General features: G+C 43.8%; 1 protein-coding gene across 6 annotated transcripts in view; it reads right to left on the reverse strand.

The window, feature by feature from the left end:
- Positions 1-2,065: 2,065 nt before the first annotated feature.
- The window catches only part of OCRL (OCRL inositol polyphosphate-5-phosphatase), a 56,130-nt gene continuing 35,564 nt past the window's right edge, over positions 2,066-22,631 (reverse strand). For 4 of the 6 annotated variants that reach the window (XM_059050939.2, XM_067023081.1, XM_067023080.1 and 1 more), the window contains 9 exons: positions 19,746-19,856; positions 18,947-19,112; positions 18,442-18,677; positions 10,212-10,235; positions 7,273-7,389; positions 6,239-6,323; positions 5,523-5,650; positions 4,652-4,763; positions 3,105-4,438 (listed from right to left, as the gene is read on the reverse strand). In XM_059050939.2, coding sequence (XP_058906922.1) covers positions 4,314-4,438; positions 4,652-4,763; positions 5,523-5,650; positions 6,239-6,323; positions 7,273-7,389; positions 10,212-10,235; positions 18,442-18,677; positions 18,947-19,112; positions 19,746-19,856 — 1,104 coding nt within the window. In that variant the 3' untranslated portion in view covers positions 3,105-4,313. Of the gene's footprint in view, positions 4,439-4,651; positions 4,764-5,522; positions 5,651-6,238; positions 6,324-7,272; positions 7,390-10,211; positions 10,236-18,441; positions 18,678-18,946; positions 19,113-19,745; positions 19,857-22,631 lie in introns of all 6 variants that reach the window. The other 2 variants (XM_059050940.2, XM_067023083.1) reach the window with 1 other exon arrangement.

The following is a 22,631-nucleotide window of genomic DNA, read 5'->3' on the forward strand; positions in this document are numbered from 1 at the left end:
GAGGGAGAAGGGAGCATTGGTTGGGAAATGAACTTGGGTGAGGAGCAGCAAAGGTGGAAACTAAAGGGGGGGCTTTATCCAAGGGGCAGGCGGAGGAAGAAGGGCTAGAAACCAGGCACTGAGGCCAGGGCACAGTGGCGCAGGAAGGAGCACGAGGAGGCTGATGGGGAGAGGGGACGGGCAGAACTGCAGGTGGGGTTCCCGAGGTTCAAGGCTCACTATTCATCGTTTAGTTCACGCTTCACCCCCACTCTCCAAAAGGTGGGTGGCCAAACTCCGAAATACGGAAGTACGGAAGGTGACGCAATGGTGTGTGGTGGGGGAAGGGGGACGGGCTGAGCACAGGGTCGGAATTTACTGAGCCGACAAGGTTGTCAACATCGAGTGAGATCCCAAAAGCCTAGGGCAGTGCGGCAGAGCCAGGGTCAGACCCTATGGTGGGGAGCTGTGGGGAGCGGGGACTGGTTAGCATCTACCCAGCACCCACTACGTGCCAGGTAGCATGCTTGCCACTTCCTTTCTTTGCTCATTTAATACTGCAAGGCCTGGTGGGCCACGGGAAAGTTTGGATTTTTTCTTCTTAAATGCACTGGGAAGTCACTGGAGCGTTTTTAAGAGGGAAGTGATGAGAGGGACGTAGTTAAGTCACGTAAGAGCAGTACTATGCCCACTCCATTTGACAGGCCGGGAAACTAGAAGTTAGCTAGTCTAGGATCATGCGTAAGGAAGCGGTGGCGGAACCCAGACTGAAACCAGCCCCCTCTGAGATAAAGCAATTCGGGCAAAATGGTAACAGTTGGTGAGCACAGGTTAGGGGTCTAGGGTGTTCACCGTTCCCTTCTTTCAACTTTTCTATACGTTTGAAAAATTTTGTAAAAAAAATAGAAAAAAGAACCAGGTCTAACTCCAAAGTGGAAGCTCTTTTTTTCCCACTGTGCCATGCCATGTCACTAACCTAAGTGACATTGTCACTCATTGTCCCCTCTGAGCCTGACTTTGCCCATCAGAACAAAGAGATTGGCTCAGATCACCACCAACGTTCTCTCCCTAACACTGCGTGGTGATCTCGCCATGGCAGCATGTGGCTTTAGATCATTAGGCTACACTAAGAGCCAGGTCTTCAACCTGCCCTGCGGTCAGGAAGGCCCTCACGGGTCTCCTGCAACAGCAGCCAGGGCCGCGGTTTCTAACCTCTGGGAAGGCAGTCACTGAGGCTGCTCTGCCACACTGCCCGCTGCTCTGTACAAACTGCGGGCCGTCAGTTTCCGTTCACTGCGGGGAATCACTCGCAAAAGGAAACACCTTCTTCTGCCAAGGCTTCGGGTGGGGCTCGAAAAACCGTTCATGCCAACACTGAATCAGCACATGCATCAGGGTCAAGTTCACAGTCAGAGGGGACTGGAAGAGGGCCCTGGTTGACAAGCAGCCTCCAGCTGAGGCCTCTTCAGTCCCGAAGGGAAAGGAATCAGAACGCCCAAATCCATACTAGAGATCTGTGGCGGCAGGGGAATAAGTCTCGGAGTTCAGATTAGAGCCCAAAAAGAAAAAGCGCAATTAAATTTATGGACTTTGTCACCCCAAGAGGCAATGTAAGTCCAAAACTGATTTTTCAAAAGTTGCAAAATGAATTACGTGAAAACAGTCTCTTTGGGAGGCATGTCTACACTACTGAGGCTATGTTGCCAAGGCCACGTGGGTTCTCCCAAAATGTGGACAGCGGAGCTTGTCAGATCCCTGGGACTGGGCAATCATGGATCCGACCCAGTGTGACATTTATGGGCATTAAGAATCAACATCTTTTCTCCTAACAGTGTTATTTTGTTGCCTGAATCCCCAGGGTCAAAACAAGAATCCTTGGCTGGCCTCTGAAAGCACTGTGACTGCTTTATTAACCTCTGAAAATATGTGGCTTCTTCTCCTCTCCAAGGGAAAGTATACCGCGAATTCTTAGGATATTTCCGTGTAAGACGGGAGATGACAGTCCAGGCGTAGTGGTGGCGACTGCAGCAGTCAAGTGGGACCCAGTGACATAAGCCTCCCTCCTCAGTTCTTCCTAAGATCACACTTTGGTTTTTCACACAACATATATTTATTCAGAAAAAAACTGCAATAAATTATAATAAAAAAGATGACATGAAATACAGAATCCCACTAGCAGCTTTGCCTAGTGACCAAGACATCTGGAGGAAATACAACAAACAATTACAGAAAAAGAATCAGGAAACAGTGAAAGGGAGACTAATAGCAACATCACCACGTGGGGTTGAACTGCTTCTTCCCTAAAACGATAGTTGCAGAGTCCTTCCCTACCAGCTGGATCTAAACTCCTTACTTCAGAGGCGCTAGGAAATAGTTCATGAGAGGTACTTAGGAATTAGAGGGTGCGGCTGCAGTAGGCACAGCACGGAAGCAGATTTCTTATGTCTGCTCTATTTCTTGTCCCCCCTCCCTAGAGATTGTCTAAAACCCTCACCCCTGTGTACATCCCAGGACCAGAGCTGGAAGGAAGGTTGAGGCAGTAAAGCAGCTGAGTGCATCTGCCTTCTGGAGAGTGAGCCGGATGCTGCACGCAGCTCCATTAACCACACCCCTGACCACCCGAAGGCCCCAGGTGGCAGTGGACTGGGAAATGTGTCTGGGACAGGCATTTCCCTGTCTCTGTGTTACGACCTTGCCCCGGCTTCCGTCATCCGCCTCTCCAGTGACCCCTTCCGGACTGGTGAACATGACAACACTGTGCTGCTCGGTCTGCCATTAACTAAGTTCAACACCCAGTCCCTGGCCTAACGGATCTGCAGCTATTTGGCAACCAATAACTTGACTCCCACTTCTGTAATTCCCAGTCAGGAGAGGCTTTAGCCACAATATCACAGGATACATACCTTTTCTTCCCCCAAAGGACTCAACGCATAAGAGATGGGGGAATTGGAGAACCACTCATGGCGGCGCTCCCGCAGCTCTCTCCTTTGATGCTCTAGAAGAGTCAATGCCCAAGACTACACACAGAGCCTATACGTGAGGCTCCTGGGATTTCACGTGAACATGACAATGAGTCAACTCAGGGTGGTTTTTTTTTTTTTTTTTTTTTTTTTTTTTTTTTTTTTGCGGTACGCGGGCCTCTCACTGTTGTGGCCTCTCCCGTTGCGGAGCACAGGCTCCGGACGTGCAGGCTCAGCGGCCACGGCTCATGGGCCCGGCCGCTGGTATCTTCCCGGACCGGGGCACGAACCCGCGTCCCCTGCATCGGCAGGCGGACTCTCAACCACTGCGCCACCAGGGAAGCCCAGAGAGGGGGGTTCTAAGGGTTATCCTCAATGCCCCTGCTGGGGGAAGGAGCAGTTTCTACAGAGAGGCCCACTTGAGGTGCAGCCTCCCTTTTTGACTGTGGTGCAAGTGTTGCTCTGGAGGTGGATTTCTAAGTAGGGTATGGGTCCCACAGACACCCAGGATTGGTTCTCATGTAAAATTTGAATAAGAACCAAAATGGATGGTAGGAAGCAGGACCTGCTGAGCATGAATATTCTCACCCTTGAAACACTCAAAGTGCTTCCACTCTGACTGTGATTCTCTCACGTCAATGGGATGTCATCACTAACAGTCCCTAACATTCTGCTACTAAATGTGGTCTGAGACAAGAGAATATGGTTCCACCCGTTGCAGATCCACAATAGGCCAATGTTAGAGAAATGCACAGACGCCATTGTAGTAGAGATGCACAAATGCATGTGAGCACCACATGGAGATGGTTAACTCACTTTTGGAGACACCCAAGGAGTCACTAGCCTCACCCAGACTCCTTCTGACATGATAGTACTAGCGGAGTGGAGAGCAAAGGGGTGATACGGGGAGGGGGTGGGGCCAAAGTGCTTTAGACGAAGGACTACAGACAAGTCTGAGCTACAGCAAGTAGTGCTTGTAGGCCTCGAACGGGAACATCTCAGAGCTCAGGCCTTGGGTGCTAAGGACAATCATAACAGCTGGGCAGGAGGGCAACAAACACATCCCAAGATAAAGGAGTGTAAATACAGATTTCTTTGCCTTACAAAGAGAGAACAGAAAAACACCCAAATATGGTAACTTTGGCTTGGCAATATAAGTCTAAAAGTATCTTGCTGCGTAGGATATGGTAAGGGAGGGATTAGGAAACTCGCTTCCTTTCGCACTAGAAACAGAACTTTCTCATGCCAACAGCTTCAAAATTCTGCAACAGACCCTTCCTGTGGCATATCTTTTCAAATCATTCTGAAATACTTGGTGCCCAAGATCTTCCGCCTCTCGAATCTTGGAGAGGAGTAAGAGGGAAGGGCTTGTTATTAGTCTTCATCACTCCCAAGCAGAAAACTCAGAAGGAACTGGGTAGCACGCTGGCGGTCACTTGGAGTCTGTCTTGCCATAAGGTTGGGTGGAGGCCTTAGGAGGAGGCTAGTGAAGAGAGTAGCTAGAGGGCGAGAGAAAGAAAAGGGGAAAACCCTCGGTCAGACACAACCTAAGCGGAGCCTCAGGGATGGGGGCTGGGGGGCCAGGGGATGAGGGCAGTGGGAGGAAGAGACTGCTGCGGGCCTGGACACTAGGGAGGGAATACACGTGCGCACCGTACACGGACCGTCCTGACCAACGCCCCCGTGTGGCCGTTCTTAGGAAGTGCTCTTACCGATCATGTTGGCGCTGACGTTGTTGTACTCAGAGAATTTTAACAGTTCTCGAAGGAATGCCATCAAGTAACGGAAAACATTTCTATGGCATCCTGGAAGCTGGGAAATCACCTGTTTTTTTTTTTAGAAAAGGGGGTGGGCAGTGAGGATAACAGGTGGAGGAAGGGAGTAAGAAGAGCTCACAGCTGCCATAAAAGTAGTTTATAATCCAACCCTTACAGGACTCCTCCTTTATTTACTCATGACCGATATAGTACCTGTCAAATGATAACTCCTGAGGCAGAATGCTCATCCTGTCTGGCCCCTGTCCACTCAATGAGCAGGTCACGCAGTTATCACACATTCGCATGCACGCCCTGCCTCAGGAGCAGACGGGTGTTAGCCTGGTCTTTTCCCATCTCCCTAGGCAGTTGGCTGTGGTTTTCTCTGCAATGCCATTTAGCATGGGTGGCAGCACGTCCCGATACTCACTAGTCTGATTCAGAGGTATTCTCAGCTATTGTGCATCAAAATCATTTCAAGATTAAAAACAAACACCAAGAAGACAAAAAGAAAGGCTCCCAAGTGTCACCCACCCTTCCTGGTCATGTCATCCAGAATCCCATGTACGATCTGTTTCACTAATGTTACCCCAGAGTAGAGGTATCCACCCTACTCAATAGGTCAACTGGAAAAGGGTGGCAAATATAATAGGAAATAACACAACCTAAAATTTAAGGGTCCCAACTCTCAATGCTGGTGCCCTGCCATGAACAACAGATCCAGACCCATCCTATCACGTAGCTGGCTGCCCAGCTGGTTTGGTAAAAATCAATGAATTCTCTGTGGGGGAACATGCCTCAAACACATTCTCAGAGCAATAAAATTCACCTGTCGGCAGATCCGGGGATCCTGAGCAGAGTCGAGGCATCGCTGATAGAGCTCATAACAGATGACAGGCTCTGGCAGGGCTTCCAGGAAAATGAGCAGCGCCTCAGCCACTGAGTGATTACTGCCAGCTGGATTGACTCCCGTCAAGGGAAAGAGGCTCCAAGGAAAAGGCCACACTTAGACCCGATTTGCTCCCTTCCTCAAGCTCCCTCAGGGATGGTTTCCTTCCTCTTATTCAGGGCACCCTGATCCTAATTGGGGTTTGGTATTTTATTGGCCCAGGTATGCTGCAGCTGAGTTGTTACAGAATTGATCAAAGACCCTTGGGAGGTTTGGCCCAACTTGAAAGTCAAGGGAATGTGGCCTGCAGAATGACAGTTCACACTGGAGACGAGTCCCCGTTTCCCATTCTCCTCCCTGTCCTGGTGACAGGAGTGATCACTGGCTTAAAGCAGAACAGCACCATGGCTGTGGCTCCTACGTCCCATGCCGATGAAAAGTCGTCATTATCTAACCCTTGATTCCTTTTGGTAAGAGTCTGATAAGGAGAGAGGTCGAAAGTTCCTGAGAGGAATTAACTGTATAGTCATTGATTACCTTATAAACGAAGACAGCTACAAAGAAAATAAAGATGGGAAAAAATATCAACTGTAGGTGGGAAGAAGAGTTTGGGCGAGTACACATCCAGCTTCCTAAGCCTTTGTTGCAAAGGATACGGATTGTCTTGGGAATGCTGGTATCCAGACAATCAATGATCTGCTGTAACTCCTCCTGCATTCCAGGGGTTTGGAACAGGTCCTCCTACCAAAGAGGTCACAATGAATGGAACACGGCAAAATGAACAGCACTAAGGTTCTGACAATCACCCGGGGATCAGGAGAGCAGCAGGAAGCAAAGGGCAGGGTGAGGTGCATATTCGTGATTAGAAACACGAATATGTTCCTAGTATATAAAAGGTGTGACGATGGCCCCTTTTCCCTTTATCATCTCTATAATCCGTCTGAAATTTTATTTCAAACTAGAAAGTTATCTTCAAAGGTTTCAGCCTGTACCTGATACGGCAGGGGACTAGAGGACTCCATGGGGAGACCAGAGGACTCCATGGGGAGACCAGGTGTCCCCACTTCCAGCCTCCTGACAAGTAGAAGGCAGAGTGCAAACATGGAACCACATTCAAATACTGATACACAGAATGCTAGGGCAGGAGTAAAAGGGCATGTCCATACCAAACCTTGCCTTCAAGTTCTTCGCTTTTCCATAGGTAAGACAACATTATCTTTCAATTTAGTCCCAAGAAAGTTTTCTTTTTTGGAAGAATGGGTTAGGGGTGGCAGGTATTTTAGATAGGATTGAAAAGTGAGGACCAAATTAAAGAAATGGGCTTGAAGTTTGCTTTGGACTTTGAAATCTGCAATGCTTCCATGACAGCTAAAGCGGGCATTACGGATTCAGGTGCTCAGCAGTCCAGGGGAAAGCATGTGTAGCCAGGAGGCAGGGGAGGAGTTCGGCCCCGCTCCGCCATTACTCTTATGCCGTGGTCTCAGGTAAATCACCTAGCTTGCATGCTTCAGCTCTCACATCTGTAAACGGGGACACTTCCATCTGCCCAGGCAATCTGATATGACAGTGCTGCTCTGCGGAGGTGGCTTGGGAAAGTTAAAAGCACTGTATATACTGACGTGAGGTATTATCATTTCCCACTGGACTCACACACCTTCCAAAGCTGCAGGGCAGGCCCATTCTCACTCACCTGGTGACAGGCGTGTCTGAATAAGTGATCTACCAGGAGCCAGATCTCCTTGGGGACCTTAAGAGGTTTCTCACTGGCACCTTCATCCAAGGGAACCATCTGCAGCAAGGATTTCTCCTAATAGATAAAAGGGGGTGAGAATCAAAAGGGTCTCAATGAAAACTTCTGTGTGTAACAATCTCCCTCAGATTCTGCTTATGTGGGTATAATCTGATCTTCACCTCTTAAGACTTTTCATTTTTTCTCACTGGGACACTCCTGGTCAGAAGGCACTCGATACGGATTCCCACAGTTAAATGATCTCCTTTTCTACATGCTTGATTTAACCGTTAAGCATTCCACTTGGGTTTATTATGTTTATCACATGGATGCATTGTGTGCTGTAAATCCTTTCAAGGGTGACACTGAGAATGAGCAATGCAGTCACGGTAGAGCCCACACACCACCGGAGACTCATGGACTATTAAATTACAACTGTCAACAGAGCACTTTGAGAGGGTAGCATCTACTTAGGTTTTTGTTGACTTTTGTTGTTGTTGTTGTTGACTTTTAACTTATTCTTCTTTCAGATCTTACCACAAATATCAGAGCTTGCATTGTTGGTTTAAATGAGGTTCTCTGGTCCTCAGGAATGAAAGACAATTCACATTAGACCTACATACATGAATATTTCAGGCTTGATAGAAGGTCTAATCTTAAGGCACTAAAACTCAAAGTCTTAAGATCCAAAAATAGTAAACTGAATACAGCATACCAAGAGCCAGAAATACCATGAAAAGTCTAGGCTCTGAGTCCAGAAGTTATTCTTTATAGTAATAGCTCAGCAAAGATTTCTTGGGGCTTTGACTCCTTTCACCTAACTTTCTACTCTATGTTAAAGTCTCCTGAAAGAATCTCAGAGGAAAACCCAGAAGTGACATAAATTAGATCAGTAACTAAATCTGAACTTGAAAATGGGGAATAAATTCAATTATCTTATGTTTATATAGGCAAATATAAATTATACTAAAAAGATATCTGAAATAGCTTAAAAGGCATCTGAAGGCAGCCTTCATAAAAAAATCTAGTGGAGAAAATGGTGAGCAATTTTTGGCATCTTCCCCCTCCTACACCTCCAGCTTAAGGTCATATATGATATATGTTTAAATTTAGGAAATGCTATAAATTTGATCCACAACCCTTATTTAGCTGTGTCACTTTAAGGGAAAGAAGAGAAGCATTTCATTACTTCCAGATAGTGTGTATGCCAGAACAGAGCAGAGGGTTCTTCTTGACGTTCTGTTCTTCAATACGCACTGGTGACCTTTTAGAGCCACCGTGCGCCTTTCTAAGGGAATAAGGAAGAGAAGGCAGCATGACACTTGGTTATCATTTAAAATCTATCTTCTTCACATTCGTTTTGCTTCCTTTCTTTCTTTCCCTTGGAATCTATCACTTGATATTCACATTTCCTATAGTTGCCAGACCTTCTATCAGTGGCTCACCCACTAACTTCTTTCCAGTTGCAAGTATTAAATCCAGGCATCCAGATGATATCTGAGCCAAAACACTGTCCATAATGCACTCTGCTCACTTTCTGGACCAAGTGCAACACAGGTACAGATTCCTTAGCAGACACCTTCAAACTTACCGTATATAAATTATTCAGCACTGATTCATGTCCTTTTTAAAAAATCTGACATCCAATTAGCACTTTTCCTGTACTAAGGCATTAAGGCAACACAAGGCACCGTTCAAGATGAAAAGACACATGGCCTGCTATTAACAGGGAAGGGCTGGGAAGCAGAGCCATCTCAATCCTTAGTGGTTTCAAAAGGTTAATAAAATGCCAGTAGGTTATATACACCATCCACTATCCATTTTCAAATTCATGTGTGATAATATGAAATGTCATACTTGTATCTCTGAAGTCTAGAGAAAGATTATGCACAAGAAACAATACTTTTTAAAAAGTCCACAAATTATCCTGAACTCTAATTTTTAAAGGGAAACCAGGCATGCTTTGTCTTCTTCTTTCAATGGGACACATTTAGTGCCTGATAAGCTCACACTCTGTAACGTTAGTGCTATTAACTGAAGCACAAAAACAGTACACCATCTCCACCAACAAATTGCATTAAACGCCACCAAATGGGGAGGTCACGTTAGATACTGTGTGAAAGTGCTTTAAGAATGTTTTTCAGGCCCATGTTTCTCCACCGGATGGCCCCGTGTGGAGCCAGGCACCCTCCAGCTTGAAGATGGAGAGGTGGTAAAGCACCGCAGAAGGAGCATTTGCTTGGTTCCTTCACTGGGTATTCAGAAGACCCAGGTTCTAGTCCCCTCTGTCCCATACCCCTGATGTCAGGGGCAGTATAACTTCAGCGAGGTTTTTAACCTTCTTGGGCCTTGGTTGTCTATCAGAATGGAGAAGACACCTTACCCTGTCTGAAGGCAGGGAGCTCTACCAGACGATCCCTTATGATCTCATTCAGCTCTAGGATTCTAGTCTATGATCTATTTCTTGATCGTACCTGTGTATTCTTTCAGTAATTAATCACTATTATCACTTCCCCCAAATCACTCTTAATGCAACAGAAATTCACTTCTGCTTTTACTATCATCGGAAATGGAAAATGGCAGACGGTACCCTCCTCCGTCTCACAAGCTTTCACATACATCAAGACAGCTCTTTAGTTACTTCTTATTTCAAAAATACAAATCTGGAACCTTGAGTCCTATTGCTTTTATGTACTGGGTCTCAGTGACTTGACTGGTGCAGTAAAATAAATATCTTTCCTGTACTTCAGACACACTTAAAGACAGCTGGCAGGACTTTGGGGGATTCTCATGGAGTCAGAGGTGTCTGATATGGGAAAGCCTCAGGATAAATTCCAGGGACCATGGTTAAATGTTAATCAAGCACAGGGAAACACATAACCGCCAATGGATTGCATTACCTTTTCTAGGAAGCTGTCTTCTTCCTGAGAGCAGAGCAGGAAAAGAAAGTCATTGACAGATAGAAAATGATTAGAATTAATTTACAGAATTAGAAACAGATCAGTATTATTAGAACGCACTACCTCACTAGATACATACACTTTAAACAGCTTTAAATTCTTCAAATAAATCATGATTGTTGAAAATGGAACACATTCTCATATGCAAAATTCTCTATCATGCATATTCAAATTTTGTGCAGTATATTGAGACTACCGCTCAAGAAACATACATGTCCAGTCCTAGACTTTTGTGTCCTTTGGCAGCTGCCAGCTGAGCCAGCCAAACACCCACTGATATCTCCTCTTCCTGTGCTGCATGGAGGCAGGCCCTGCCGCTGCGCTGTGTGGCACCTTGCTCACCCTGACGCCACTTAGTGGAAGAATTTGGTTGTGAGCCCAACAGCGGCCATTCAGGAGATGGTAAGCTTCTCTCCTCTCCACTGCCATACCTCTCACCCTAGCTAGCCTCCCAAGCAGTATCTCACACTCCTTTCCATCGCCCGGTACCCTCTCCCCTCCTCAAGGGCCCCTAGAGTCCTCAAATATGGAAGTCCCTCTGAAATGCAAATTCATTTCATTTCGGACCTTTGTGGACCATAAGATCCATCACTATCCTCTACCGTGTTTTCCTATAGAGTATAAGAGAAAAAAGAGAAGCAGGGGAGAGGGAAGAAGGTACCTTTTTAATCGCCTCTGTCTTTTGTGCTATTATTACAATGTAACAATGACAACAGCGACAGTATCTACTGCCACCACTTAGGAGGCATCTGCCATGTAGCAGTAACTGCAGTGGGCTCTTATACAATGTCATTTAGTCTGCACATATGCACAAAGTAGATATTATTCCCGTTTTACAGATGAGGAAACTGAGGCTCTGGGAGATTAAATCATTTGCCCACAGTCACACTCTTGGGTATTAAGTGGCAGAATCAGGATTAGAACTCAGGTCTGACTGACTCCACAGTCATTACCACTATGCTCCCTTAGATAACTCAAAAAGGAGAAACTGACTGCTTCTTAGACAGAGAGGCAGGGGAAAGCTTGGAGAATGTCTTCTACTCCCAGCAGGCTACAGACAGTTAAAAGGCAGCAGGGTTAGTAGAAAGAGTACAGGCATGGGTGTCAGACAGTCCTGGGTGGAAATCTTCATGCTACCTCTTATTATTTTGTACAGACTGCAGGCAAGTTAGTAAACTTCATAGAGCCTCAGTTTCTTCATCTCTAAAACAGGGATAATAACATTTACCTCACAGGGATAGGGAAGCAGTCTAAAACACAGGGGGTGTGGGGCAGTGGTGGCGCAGTATGCCAGCAGCAGGCCTGGTCTCTCAAAGCTCCCTGCACCTCCCCAGCAACTCCCAGCCCTGTCATAGGCTGCCAAGAACTTGGATATAAATCCCACGTCTCGGTCTGAGAGTAAAAGGAAAAATCCTGATCTTACCTTCACAGACGTGCAGGAGGTTGGGAAACATGTGTTCCCTGATACTCCACGTAGTAACACTGAATGCATTTGTCCCAAATGACTGTTATATATGCTGGGTAGGGTTTTTAGTATTATTAGGTACATTATGAATTAAACATGCTTTTGTAGGTTTACCTAGACTTTTAAATACCATACATAGAATGAAATAAAAATAATCAGAGTAACACTGCTTTAAAAAGTATACAATATTCATAGTACTGTAACACTTTTTTTTTTTTTTTTTGCCGTATGCGGGCCTCTCATTGCTGTGGCCTCTCCCGTTGCGGAGCACAGGCTCCGGACGCGCAGGCCCAGCGGCCATGGCTCACGGGCCCAGCCGCTCCGCGGCATGTGGGATCTTCCCGGACCGGGGCACGAACCCGTGTCCCCTGCATCGGCAGGCGGACTCTCTCAACCACTGCGCCACCAGGGAAGCCCGTGTAACACTTTTTAATGTGGAAGTTAATTCTGAGTGCCAAACATCTAACTTAACTACATTTTGGAGCACAACCTTTTTTAAAATTTAGAACTACTTATTAACAAATAGAGAATCTGCTTGTCTGACAGACTTCTCTATTTTCCCTCCTATGAATATGTGCCACATGATATGATGAGTAAAACCAGGCAGAGTTTTTATATACTAACCTGTCAAACCAAGCCCTCCAAAAGGTTTCTTCGGGCACTGACTATACCAGTGCAAGGCATTGAGCTATATGTCTTTGAGGGGTAGGGTAGGTATGAAAAGGGAGGCTACAGAGAGGGGAAAGACACGGTCCCTGACTCAGGTTTACAACTGAATTGGGGTAAGGATTCCCAGAATTTATGGCCTGGCACTACTGTAATTCACCAATTGAGTTCTCAATAAATGGTTAAAACAAACAAACAAAAAACGAGGGGTTCAAAGGAAAGAGAGATGGCTTTCAACTGGGGCTGTCAGGGGACTTTTTCACAATGGTGATGCAACCTAATTAGCCCTTGAAAGAGTCACAGGATTTTAAACGGCAGATATGGGGTGGGGACATTACAAGTGGGAGGGGACAGAAATAAACAAAGGTGCAGAGAAGGTAAATCACAAGGTGAGATTAGGGAAGAGTTAATCATCTGGTTCATGGGGAGCAGGAGGGGATAATGAGAAAAATAGTAGGAAATAAATCGAAAAAGGTGTGTTGAAGTCAGACTTTGCTGGACCTTGAATGACAGGTAAAGCTATTTGGATTGTATTCAGCAGGCATGAGGGAGCCACATGTCTAACTTTAAGCAAGGAAGTGATAGGCCCCAAAGCTGTATTACAGAAAGATCAGTCCGACAGCCCTGAAGAGGGAAAATAGAAGGCTAGAGAAACAGAGGCGAAGGGAATCATTAAAAGGCTATCGAGGTAGGTCAAGCAGGCGAGAGCAAGCACCTCAACTAATAATGGGAACATAATATATTTTTTTAAATGAATGGGGCTCCCCTGGTGGCGCAGTGGTTAAGAATCTGTCTGCCAATGCAGGAGACACGGGTTCGAGCCCTGGTCCGGGAAGATCCCACATGCCGTGGAGCAACTAAGCCCTCAACTAAGTTGTACGCCACAACTACTGAGCCTGCACTCTAGAGCCTGCAAGCCACATCTACTGAGCCTGTGTGCCACAGCTACTGAAGCCTGCATGCCTAGGGCCTATGCTCCGCAGCAAGGGAAGCCACCGCAATGAGAAGCTCGTGCACTGCAATGAAGAGTAGCCCCTTGCTCGCCGCAACTAGAGGACCCAACGCAGACAAAAATAAAATAAATACAATTAAAAATAATATAATAAAAATTATTTAAAAAATGAATGGATACAAGAGAAAACTCTGAAATCAAAAGGACTTTGATACTGGTGGAGGGGCAGCAGATTTATTTACACTGAGAGTTTACTTCTCTGGCTTCAGGCATAAAGTAGGTGTAAATTATATTTATTTCAAGTCTAGGTTCAACTCTGAAAATAGAACCACCACTTATCTCCCACTAATAAAGAGCATTCTCTTAAGGTAGTCCTAAGGTTGCTGCTAATCACTTAGTTCAAATGACTTGCCCACTCTCTGCAAAAAGCTACGTGTTGATCACATTAAAAAAGGGAAAAGCGTTCAGGAGTCCCCAGCAGGGCAACACTGGCATACTACAAATGCACTGCAAATCATTCTTCATCCCAGCATTCACCCTTAGAGGAATTTTCCCAGTAGTAAATGCAGCTAAAATCATGTAAAAAGAGTCATTTAGAGGCAGATTCAAATTTTAAAATAAAAAGCAGAAAACTGAATGGATACTGCAGTTCTAGAAAGGATTCGTTCATGTGAAATATAAAAAGAGAAACACAAACCATACACTTAGCAGGATAAGAAATGGGTCGTTAGATCAGTAAGACAAAGTAAACACCTACTTGGAGAGATCACTGGGGACAAATTAATCACGAAGTTGTTATTCATGTTATTTCAAATGTTTGATATTGTTCTCCTAATAGACATGTCCCCAAGCAAATACAGCTGGTTCCCCCATCCCTCAACTTTTTTCACCTCTGTATTTACAAGCCAAACCTTTAACTGGTGGGTTCTAGCCTGGCCTCCTCTCTACTAGTCCAGTCTACATGCAAACCAGAATGTTCCTCCAAATGTGTCCATTTACAGCCACATACAACTCCTTAAAGACTTCCAGTGGATCTAGATGCCCTCTGGCTCCAGTATAAACTCATCTGCTGACTTCAAGACTCTATTCCCTGGGATTTCCCTGGTGGTCCAGTGGGTAAGACTCCACACTCCCAATGCAGGGGGCCTGGGTTTGATCCCTGGACAGGGAATTAGATCCTGCCTGCATGCCACAACTAAGAAGCCCACATGCCGCAAGTGACGATCCCACATGCCACAACTAAGACCCAGTGCAGCCAAAATAAATTAATAAATAATAAATAAATAAATACCAAAAAGAGGAGCAAAAGTGTTAATTTAAAAAGAAAAAAAGGGACTTCCCTGGTGGCGCAGTGGTTAAGAATCCACCTGCCAACGCAGGGGACACGGGTTCAATCCCTGGTCTGGGAAGATCCTATATGCCACGGAGCAACTAAGCCCATGTGCCAGAACTATAGAGCCTGCGCTCTAAAGCTCACGAGCCACAACTACTGAGCCTGCATACCACAACTACTGAAGCCTGCGCACCCTACAGCCCGCGCACCGCAACTACTGAGTCCATGCACCGCAACTACTGAAGCCCACACGCCTAGAGCCCGGGCTCCACAAGAGAAGCCACTGCGGTGAGAAGCCCGTGCACCGCAACAAAGAGTAGCCCCTGCTCACCACAACTAGAGAAAGCCCACGTGCAGCAACGAACACCCAATGCAGCCCAAAATAAAATATAATAAGTTTACAAACGAACATAAAACAGAGTAATAACATATGTAAATATTAATAAAAAAGACTCTCTATCCACTGTTCCCACCCTGCTTAACCAGCTTCACACACCAAAACAGGCTGAATCTGAAACTGATTTTCACAGAGATTAGCTGGTCAATCAATAAGCTTTTATAGCATATAAGGGCTTGAGTAAACAGCACAGGAAAGGAGTCTATTGTTGATACAAATTACAAGCTCCACAACTCTCATTCTAAGTGACTTTCCAAAATATTGACTTACTAAACACACTGGACATGAGCCAATAAAGGTAGTTAATGTTTAGATTATCTGTAACCAAACTCCCTACTAACCTCGATTTAGAATTTAGCCATATTGTGCATACAAGTAAACTTTCTTAAATTATAAGAACCCACATAAACGCCATAATATTTTGCATGCAATGTATAATGAATAAATATTGATGATTATATGCTACTTAATACGCTAATTAATAAACCAGAAAAATCTATCTTAATTCTGGAAAAGAATAAAGATAATTACAAACAGATTCTCCTCTGTTTGCCACCTGTGCTAATCCCAACAGTTCTAGTAGCGGTAAAGTCACTATCAGGAAGAATGAAAAGCACTTAACGCCCGTTACTTTATTCTGCATTTGGGGGGAAGAGCATGTGGCACAAGAATCTTTGTGAAAACAGTACAGGGAGAGTCAACACAGGCACTGAACTCATTTCTGGTTTCACTCAAATTTTAGAGTAAATAATACAAAAAAGGACAACAGGTATCATTATTAATAGCCTTGTCTCATGGGATGTGAAATATCATCTTGGGTTTTGGAACAAGCATGAATAAACAAGCCTAAGAAAGCATTTCAGAAGGTCAAAATCAAGCCAAAACAGAGTGGGAAGGTATTACAAATGGGGTACAGATAATCTTGATTTCTTGTTTACTGCCCCACACTAATATGGATAATTTCCTCATCAATGAGATCCAGGAATTTATTAAATGCAACAGGCTGTGAAAAGAATCAGAACCCTAAATCCTACAAAATAAAAGCTTTAACAGAATAAATGGTGACCACACACATACAACTTAAGAAGAACTCAGCAATTCTGTAATGAAAAACGATCCGGGTTCTATTTTTTAAAACTTCGAATCATGTGTGCACAAGAAGAAGAAAAAAGGCTTCCTACAGAGCCATCAACTCCACTCAAGAGTTTGACTACTTCCTAGTCATGGTCAAATGTGGTTGAATTACTTGATAATATTTTAAATAAAATAAACATTTTTAATGCTGGCTGAGTCTCCTTCTTGTCACTTTAATTAACATGGGACAACTGCAGTAAAGGGTAGTATAAAGCGTCTGCCAACTCTGACCAACTAGTTCCAGTTTATAGGAAATAAGGCGGGAGGAGGGAGTACAGAAAGACGGGTTTAAAAATTACCAAGAGGAAACAATCAGACAAATTTAGGAAATGGCAGACCCCTGACTGGACAATTGTCCTGGATTCTTAAAAGGCAAAGTCATTAAAGAAAAAAGAAAAGAACTGTTCTACTCTAAAAGAGACTGCAGAGACCTCACCAAATATACTGCATGAACCCAGATCAGATCTTGGCTTTACAAAAGCTATGAAAGAAATTATTGGGACAACTGGAGAAACCTGAATACCGAGTAGCTAGTTTTCTTAGGTGTCATAATGGCATTGTGCTGATATAGAAGTTGTTCTTTTTCTTAAGAGAGGCAGGCCAAAGTGCTCACTGGTGAAGTGACACATCACTACTTAATTTCAAATGGTATAGCAAGAAAAAGTATATGTCAGTGTATGTGTATAAGGCGTGTGGGTGTTGTTCACTGTACTGTTCTTTCCATTCTTCTGCACATTTGCCATTTTCATAATAAAAGTTGAGAAAAAGAAAGCTGGGAAATGGTGTCTGGGATGGAGGCAAGGGGTAGGAAAAAGAAAGGGAGACAACTTCATTTAGAACATATTCTAAAAGGTGAAATAATACATTCAAAAGATAGGAATATGGTGGTAGAAGAAAAAAATAAGTATCATGAAAAATCACAAAATGTCAGGATATGAATTTCTGAAAAAAAAAAAATGGTTATCTCTCAACCAGGGCTAATACACTCAGTCATGAGGGCTCTAGGGAAACAAGCATAATTCCAAGAAAGAATGCTGGGACTGAACTCAAGGGTTTTAATCTGCTATCTGAGTCATCGCTAAAACAATTCCATGGCAACAGAACAGATCACACTCCGACAAGCCAGCACCCTGCCTGCTGGTCTAGCCCTCCCCGCTAGATGATACAATCACTGCTCTGGCTAGACCAAAAGGATCAATGTGAATACTAATGGTAATGGTAACATACGGCTGTCACGCCATCTAATTTTCTTTGGTAAAAGACCAAGAGTATACTTTCATAGCCCAAAGAGGCCTGCACACAAATCCAACAATATTTTCACTTAGAAGAAAGGTTCTTAACAGAATGAACTTGTTACTAAATTAATTTACGTTCCTGAAGATAATAAGCATTTCCTCCATAAGGACATTGATACTATAGCTTGGTGTCGGGAAAGAGAAATCCTCCTCCTTTCTTTTCTTGAGTGAGTCACGTTAAACTTGTATCAAACTTCAGTGCATATTATAATCATCCAGGATGCTGATAAAATGCAGATCCCCAGGCCCCACACCCTGAGATTCTGATTCCGTCACCAGAGGTGAGTGGGGGGAGGGGCCTGCGCTTGTGTAAGGACCCCTGGGGGTTCTGAGGGAGGTACTCTGAGGTTCACTTACGGCCTGGGCTCCAACAAGCAGCTGAGTCTGACTTGGATGAGATACGATGATATAGTGAGGGGCTCTGGACTGAGAGTCAGAAAATCTGGGCGACAGATTTGTCACTAATTTATTCCACTTTGGGCAAGTTACTGTCTCTGTGCCTCAGTTTTCTCATATGTTTAATGAGGATAATACCACACCCCCCGCCCCAGTACTGGACCTCACATACATGCTAATTTATACAAAAATGACTTGAAAGTATGAAGAGCATAACAAGTAAGCATATCTTTACATCTCAAAGATATAAATCTTTGAGAAGGGAGGCTTTAATCGAATTCAGTGAACTTCGTATTATCTCATATTCCTGACAAGAGCCAATTACATATTACCTTCTCCTCTTTCCTTTTAGGCTTAATCCAATGAAAGGCGTGTTAAAGTGACATTCTTATTCTTATTTATCACTTGCCATCTACCCCCCACTTCCCCTGCCAGCCCTGACAAAAGAGGAAGCACAGAGAGAAGGAGGACATCAGTTAAGCACTGCGAAAATTCTGTCTAAAGGAGATGCATGTCTTAGGATGCCTCTTACCAAGTCTATGAGTTTGGTAACAGGAACTTCTCGGATTGGTCTTTTCATTCGGCACAAAGCCTCTAAGGATGTACCAAAACAACTTGGGAAGTAATTTCCGCTGATGGTCAAGAAGTAATCTTTGCCTCGATCCAGGTGAAGGACAAGAATATCTTCAATCTTATCTTCCCCTGAGTTCAGGATGGTCACAGAGTCTTTGCTGACATACACATCAAGGGAAATGTCCACGGTCTCATCTGAAATGTAAGAGATGGTACATGATAACAGAAACTTCCAGTGGAAAAGCAAAAAGGGGATGAGAACCAACAGAAGAAGTGTCCTCTAAAAAAATCATTAAGTGATGAAGCAGAGATGGGACACATGGAAGAGGGAGGAGCCCCAATACAATGACAGTGAAGGTGAGAGACGTATGGTTAGAAAACAAGAAGTTAATCAACGGGAAGGGATGGCAGTCACGAGGGGATGGTACATCGCGAGCAGAGACAATGGTAAAGGGGAAACTCACTTGGCTCCAAGTAGCCCTCACAAGGTTCAGCCCGAAGCCATGGCTTGCAGTACTGGCTGTCATTAAGCTTAGGGATGAAAGAAAAATGGCAGGGAACCTGTCCATTGTTGCTGATCTGGAACTTCTCCTTTTGTAGTTGCCGAAACTTCACATTCTCAAACACAAACTGGGGAATAACAGACAGACACAAACATGCATCACTAGTAGGGGAAGAAAGTCAGTTGGATTATTCCATAGAGAATATGAATAAAGGATGAGGTCACTATTAACCATTATTAACTGCCGGATGCACTCGCCAAGCGAGCCAGCTACCCACTGTTCCCTCTCACAACAGCAGAGAAGGAGCCAGGTAGCTCTTGCTACTCCTCTAGGCTACTCTTACTGTTCCTGGGATCCTAAGAGTATAACCCCACCTCGGGTCAGGGCATGCATCCCATGACCAAGTCCTGGTTCCTGAGATACGAAGTGGCCAGCAACTCTGAAATATTAAATAAGAGCAGCTAACATTTGAGGGCTTACTTTGTGCCCGGCGCTGTTTTAAGGGCTTTGCATGTATTAACTCGGGTAATCCTCACAACCTCCCATTTATCCAAAAAAGGAAACTGTGGCTCTGAGAGGGTAAGACGCTCACCCACGGCCACACGTCTACTAGATGGCAGTGCTGGGACTGGAGTGGAGGCAGTGTGCCTTCAGCTCACACAGTCTTCGTGACTTTGCCGTGTTGCCTTCTACTAGTAACGTGGTTTCCCCTGTGCGACCACGATGGGCAGCAGATGGGCAGCCGTGTGTGTTTGCTCACCTCCCTCCGGCTGAGTTCTAAGGAAGGAAGGAAGTCATTTTCCATTCTGTCCATGATGCGTACAATATCTTCAAACACTTTCCGGTACCTCCGTTCATCCACAACCTTCACCTGAAAGAAAACGAACCCTCTTTCCAGTCTTACACGCGCGTAGCTCATCTTCCTTTAAGATTACCTAACAGTTTAAAACCGGTCATTATAGCAACCATTTCAAATGAACTGTGGTGCAAACAACATCCTCAAACACTTTCTGAAATCTTGCTCCATCCACAACTTTTACCTGAGAAAAACAGACAGATCCTTATTTTAGTCTTAGGTGCTCTCAACTTGTATATCTCTAAGAGTCTAACCATCTTTAAAAAGGCCACTAAAACAAACATAAATTACGGGATCACACACTGTAAGGTAAAGGTAAGGTTAATTGGTTAACTTCTTGGAAAAGTTAAACCTCTGTGCTATGAAGCTTGGCAATAATAAACATTTGGGAAGAATATTTTCTTGCTCCATTGTTAAGTAATTTGGTGATGGAGAAAATGTGACGATTGTGCTAAAACTTATTTCCTGCACTATACAAACTGAGAGTGTCAAAACATACCTATCACTATTTCTAACAATGATCATAAAGTGCTGCAACAGCAGAAAAAATGACTAAAGCATTTAATTATATTAGCTGTTATGCACAATGCCAAGAATCATAATACCAATATAATATCAATGCTCAGATTATATGATGATAAAAGTGTGTTAGTAAATAGACCCTATGGCCATTTTAGAAAACGGCTGATACAAAATGTCCCAGATCAGAGTAAAAGCATGACGATAAACAAATCGTCTTGCCTAATAGATCGAAAAAACTCCCATCTGACACAGCATTTTCGGCTTCCTGACACAGCTGTGCTTTTTTTTTTTACTATTCAAACTTTATACAAATTGATGCCCAAAACAAACATAATTAACATAGCATTTTCACTTATTAAGGCCCCAGTTTCTTTTTAGAATAGAAAACTTCACAAATTCAATTTTTAAAAAAAGGTTGATGTATGCAGTAGAGGCTGTAAAGAAAGTGTGGAAAATAAGAACATCAAAGCTGAGTCTCAAAGACTGGAGGTTTTTACATATCTGAACCATAATGATTAGAGAACTTAGGAGTAAGCAATCACTAGCGTCACCAGGGTGCCTACTACAGTGTTATATTAAGAGGAATTTTATACTTTTTAAATTGTTTTTCAACATTTTGCAACTTTAAAAAAAATTTTATTTATTTATTTTGGCCGTACCGCACAGCATGTGGGATCTTAGTTCCCCGACCAGGGATTGGACCCGCGCCCCTGCATTGGAGGCATGGCATCTTAGCCACTGGACCACCAGGTAAGTCCCTTTGCAACTTTTTATTTCAAAAACTATTTTACATATGTCATCTTATTTTCACAACAACCTGTGAGGCTACCAAAGCAAGGATTATTCTTCTCACAGTTGAGAATATCAAGGTACAAAAAGATCAACTAAGTTGCTCACTGCCACAGTTAATAGTAGAGGTGATATCTGGACCTCTAGCGTAAGACCCTTTCCAAAATACTGGATATGTGACAGGACCAACTTGAGTATGTCTTTTTTTTTTGGGGGGGGGGGTAGGTCTTAAACACACAGATGCCTCAGCTCACTGATCGCAATCTCCAGGGGGCAGGGTCCATGCATTTTGAAGCTCTTTAGGCAATTCTGAGGTCCACCAAAGCCTAAGAACCAGTGCAACAGACCCCATTGTGCAGGGGTGGGAACCCCATCTCAGCTTAATCTCAGCCAGCCCACAGAAAGTCTTCTGAAATTAATTGGCCCCTGAGCACTTGGTTCCTTTGTTAACAGTCACTGATGTGAATGGTGGTAAGAAATACAATGTGGTTCTTCAAGCCTCTAATCATAGCATGCCCAAGAGTCCAAAGTATGGGGTGGTTACCCAATAACATCAAAGCTCTTCTCAGTGGGTTATCATGATCATAACCCTTAATGCACAGTAAGGATAATGAAGGGGAAAATGTTACCACGGAATGTCACCACTTGATACATCCACTTTAGAAAAGGAAATTACCAATAAAATTAGGAATTAAGAAATATGTACAATGAGCTAGATCTTTATGTAATAACATGGACAGCTCTCCAAGATACACCACTGAATTAAGAAAAAGTCGCAGACCAACACATATAGTATGAGACCATTTATGATATATACACACCAACACACAAAATACCACCATATTGTGTATGGGTAAACAGAAAAGGTCTAGAACTGTGCCATCCAATATTATAGCCAGTAGCCACATAAGGACATTTAAATTTAAATTACTTCAAATTAAATAAAATTGAAAGTTCAGTTCTCTCAGTCACACTTCAAGTGATCAATAGCTGCCTGCAGGTAATAGCTACTGGATGGGACAGGATAGATCTAGAACATTTCCATCATCACAGAAAATCTATTGGACAGTGCTGCTGGTCTAGAAAGAAATAAATTCATAAGGGTAGTTGGCCTGGCTAGGGAGTGGGAGAAAGAAGAGGCACTGAAGACCTTCAGCCTTATCTGTGAATTTTGCTTACTTTTATTTTTAGTTTAAAGAAAAAACACATTTTAATTCCTGTGTGATTTAAAAAGTATTAAAAACTAGAAAGGTAGACCTTTATTAAAGATACACAAAATTACACAGAAAGCATGGGAAAATTGTAAATATCCTGCTGGGAGCTCTGAATTAATATGTATGGAGTATTACAAATATTCTGAGGTTCTGAAAAGAAATACAAACAGAAAAGCTAAGCATAGCTGATGAAACCAAAAAGGTTAGTGTCTGGGGAAAGACATCCTTTTAAAAATGGATTAAGAGAATGCAAATGAAGAAAACA

Source organism: Kogia breviceps, chromosome X (assembly GCF_026419965.1).
Source record: "Kogia breviceps isolate mKogBre1 chromosome X, mKogBre1 haplotype 1, whole genome shotgun sequence".
Classification (NCBI taxonomy): domain Eukaryota; kingdom Metazoa; phylum Chordata; class Mammalia; order Artiodactyla; family Physeteridae; genus Kogia; species Kogia breviceps.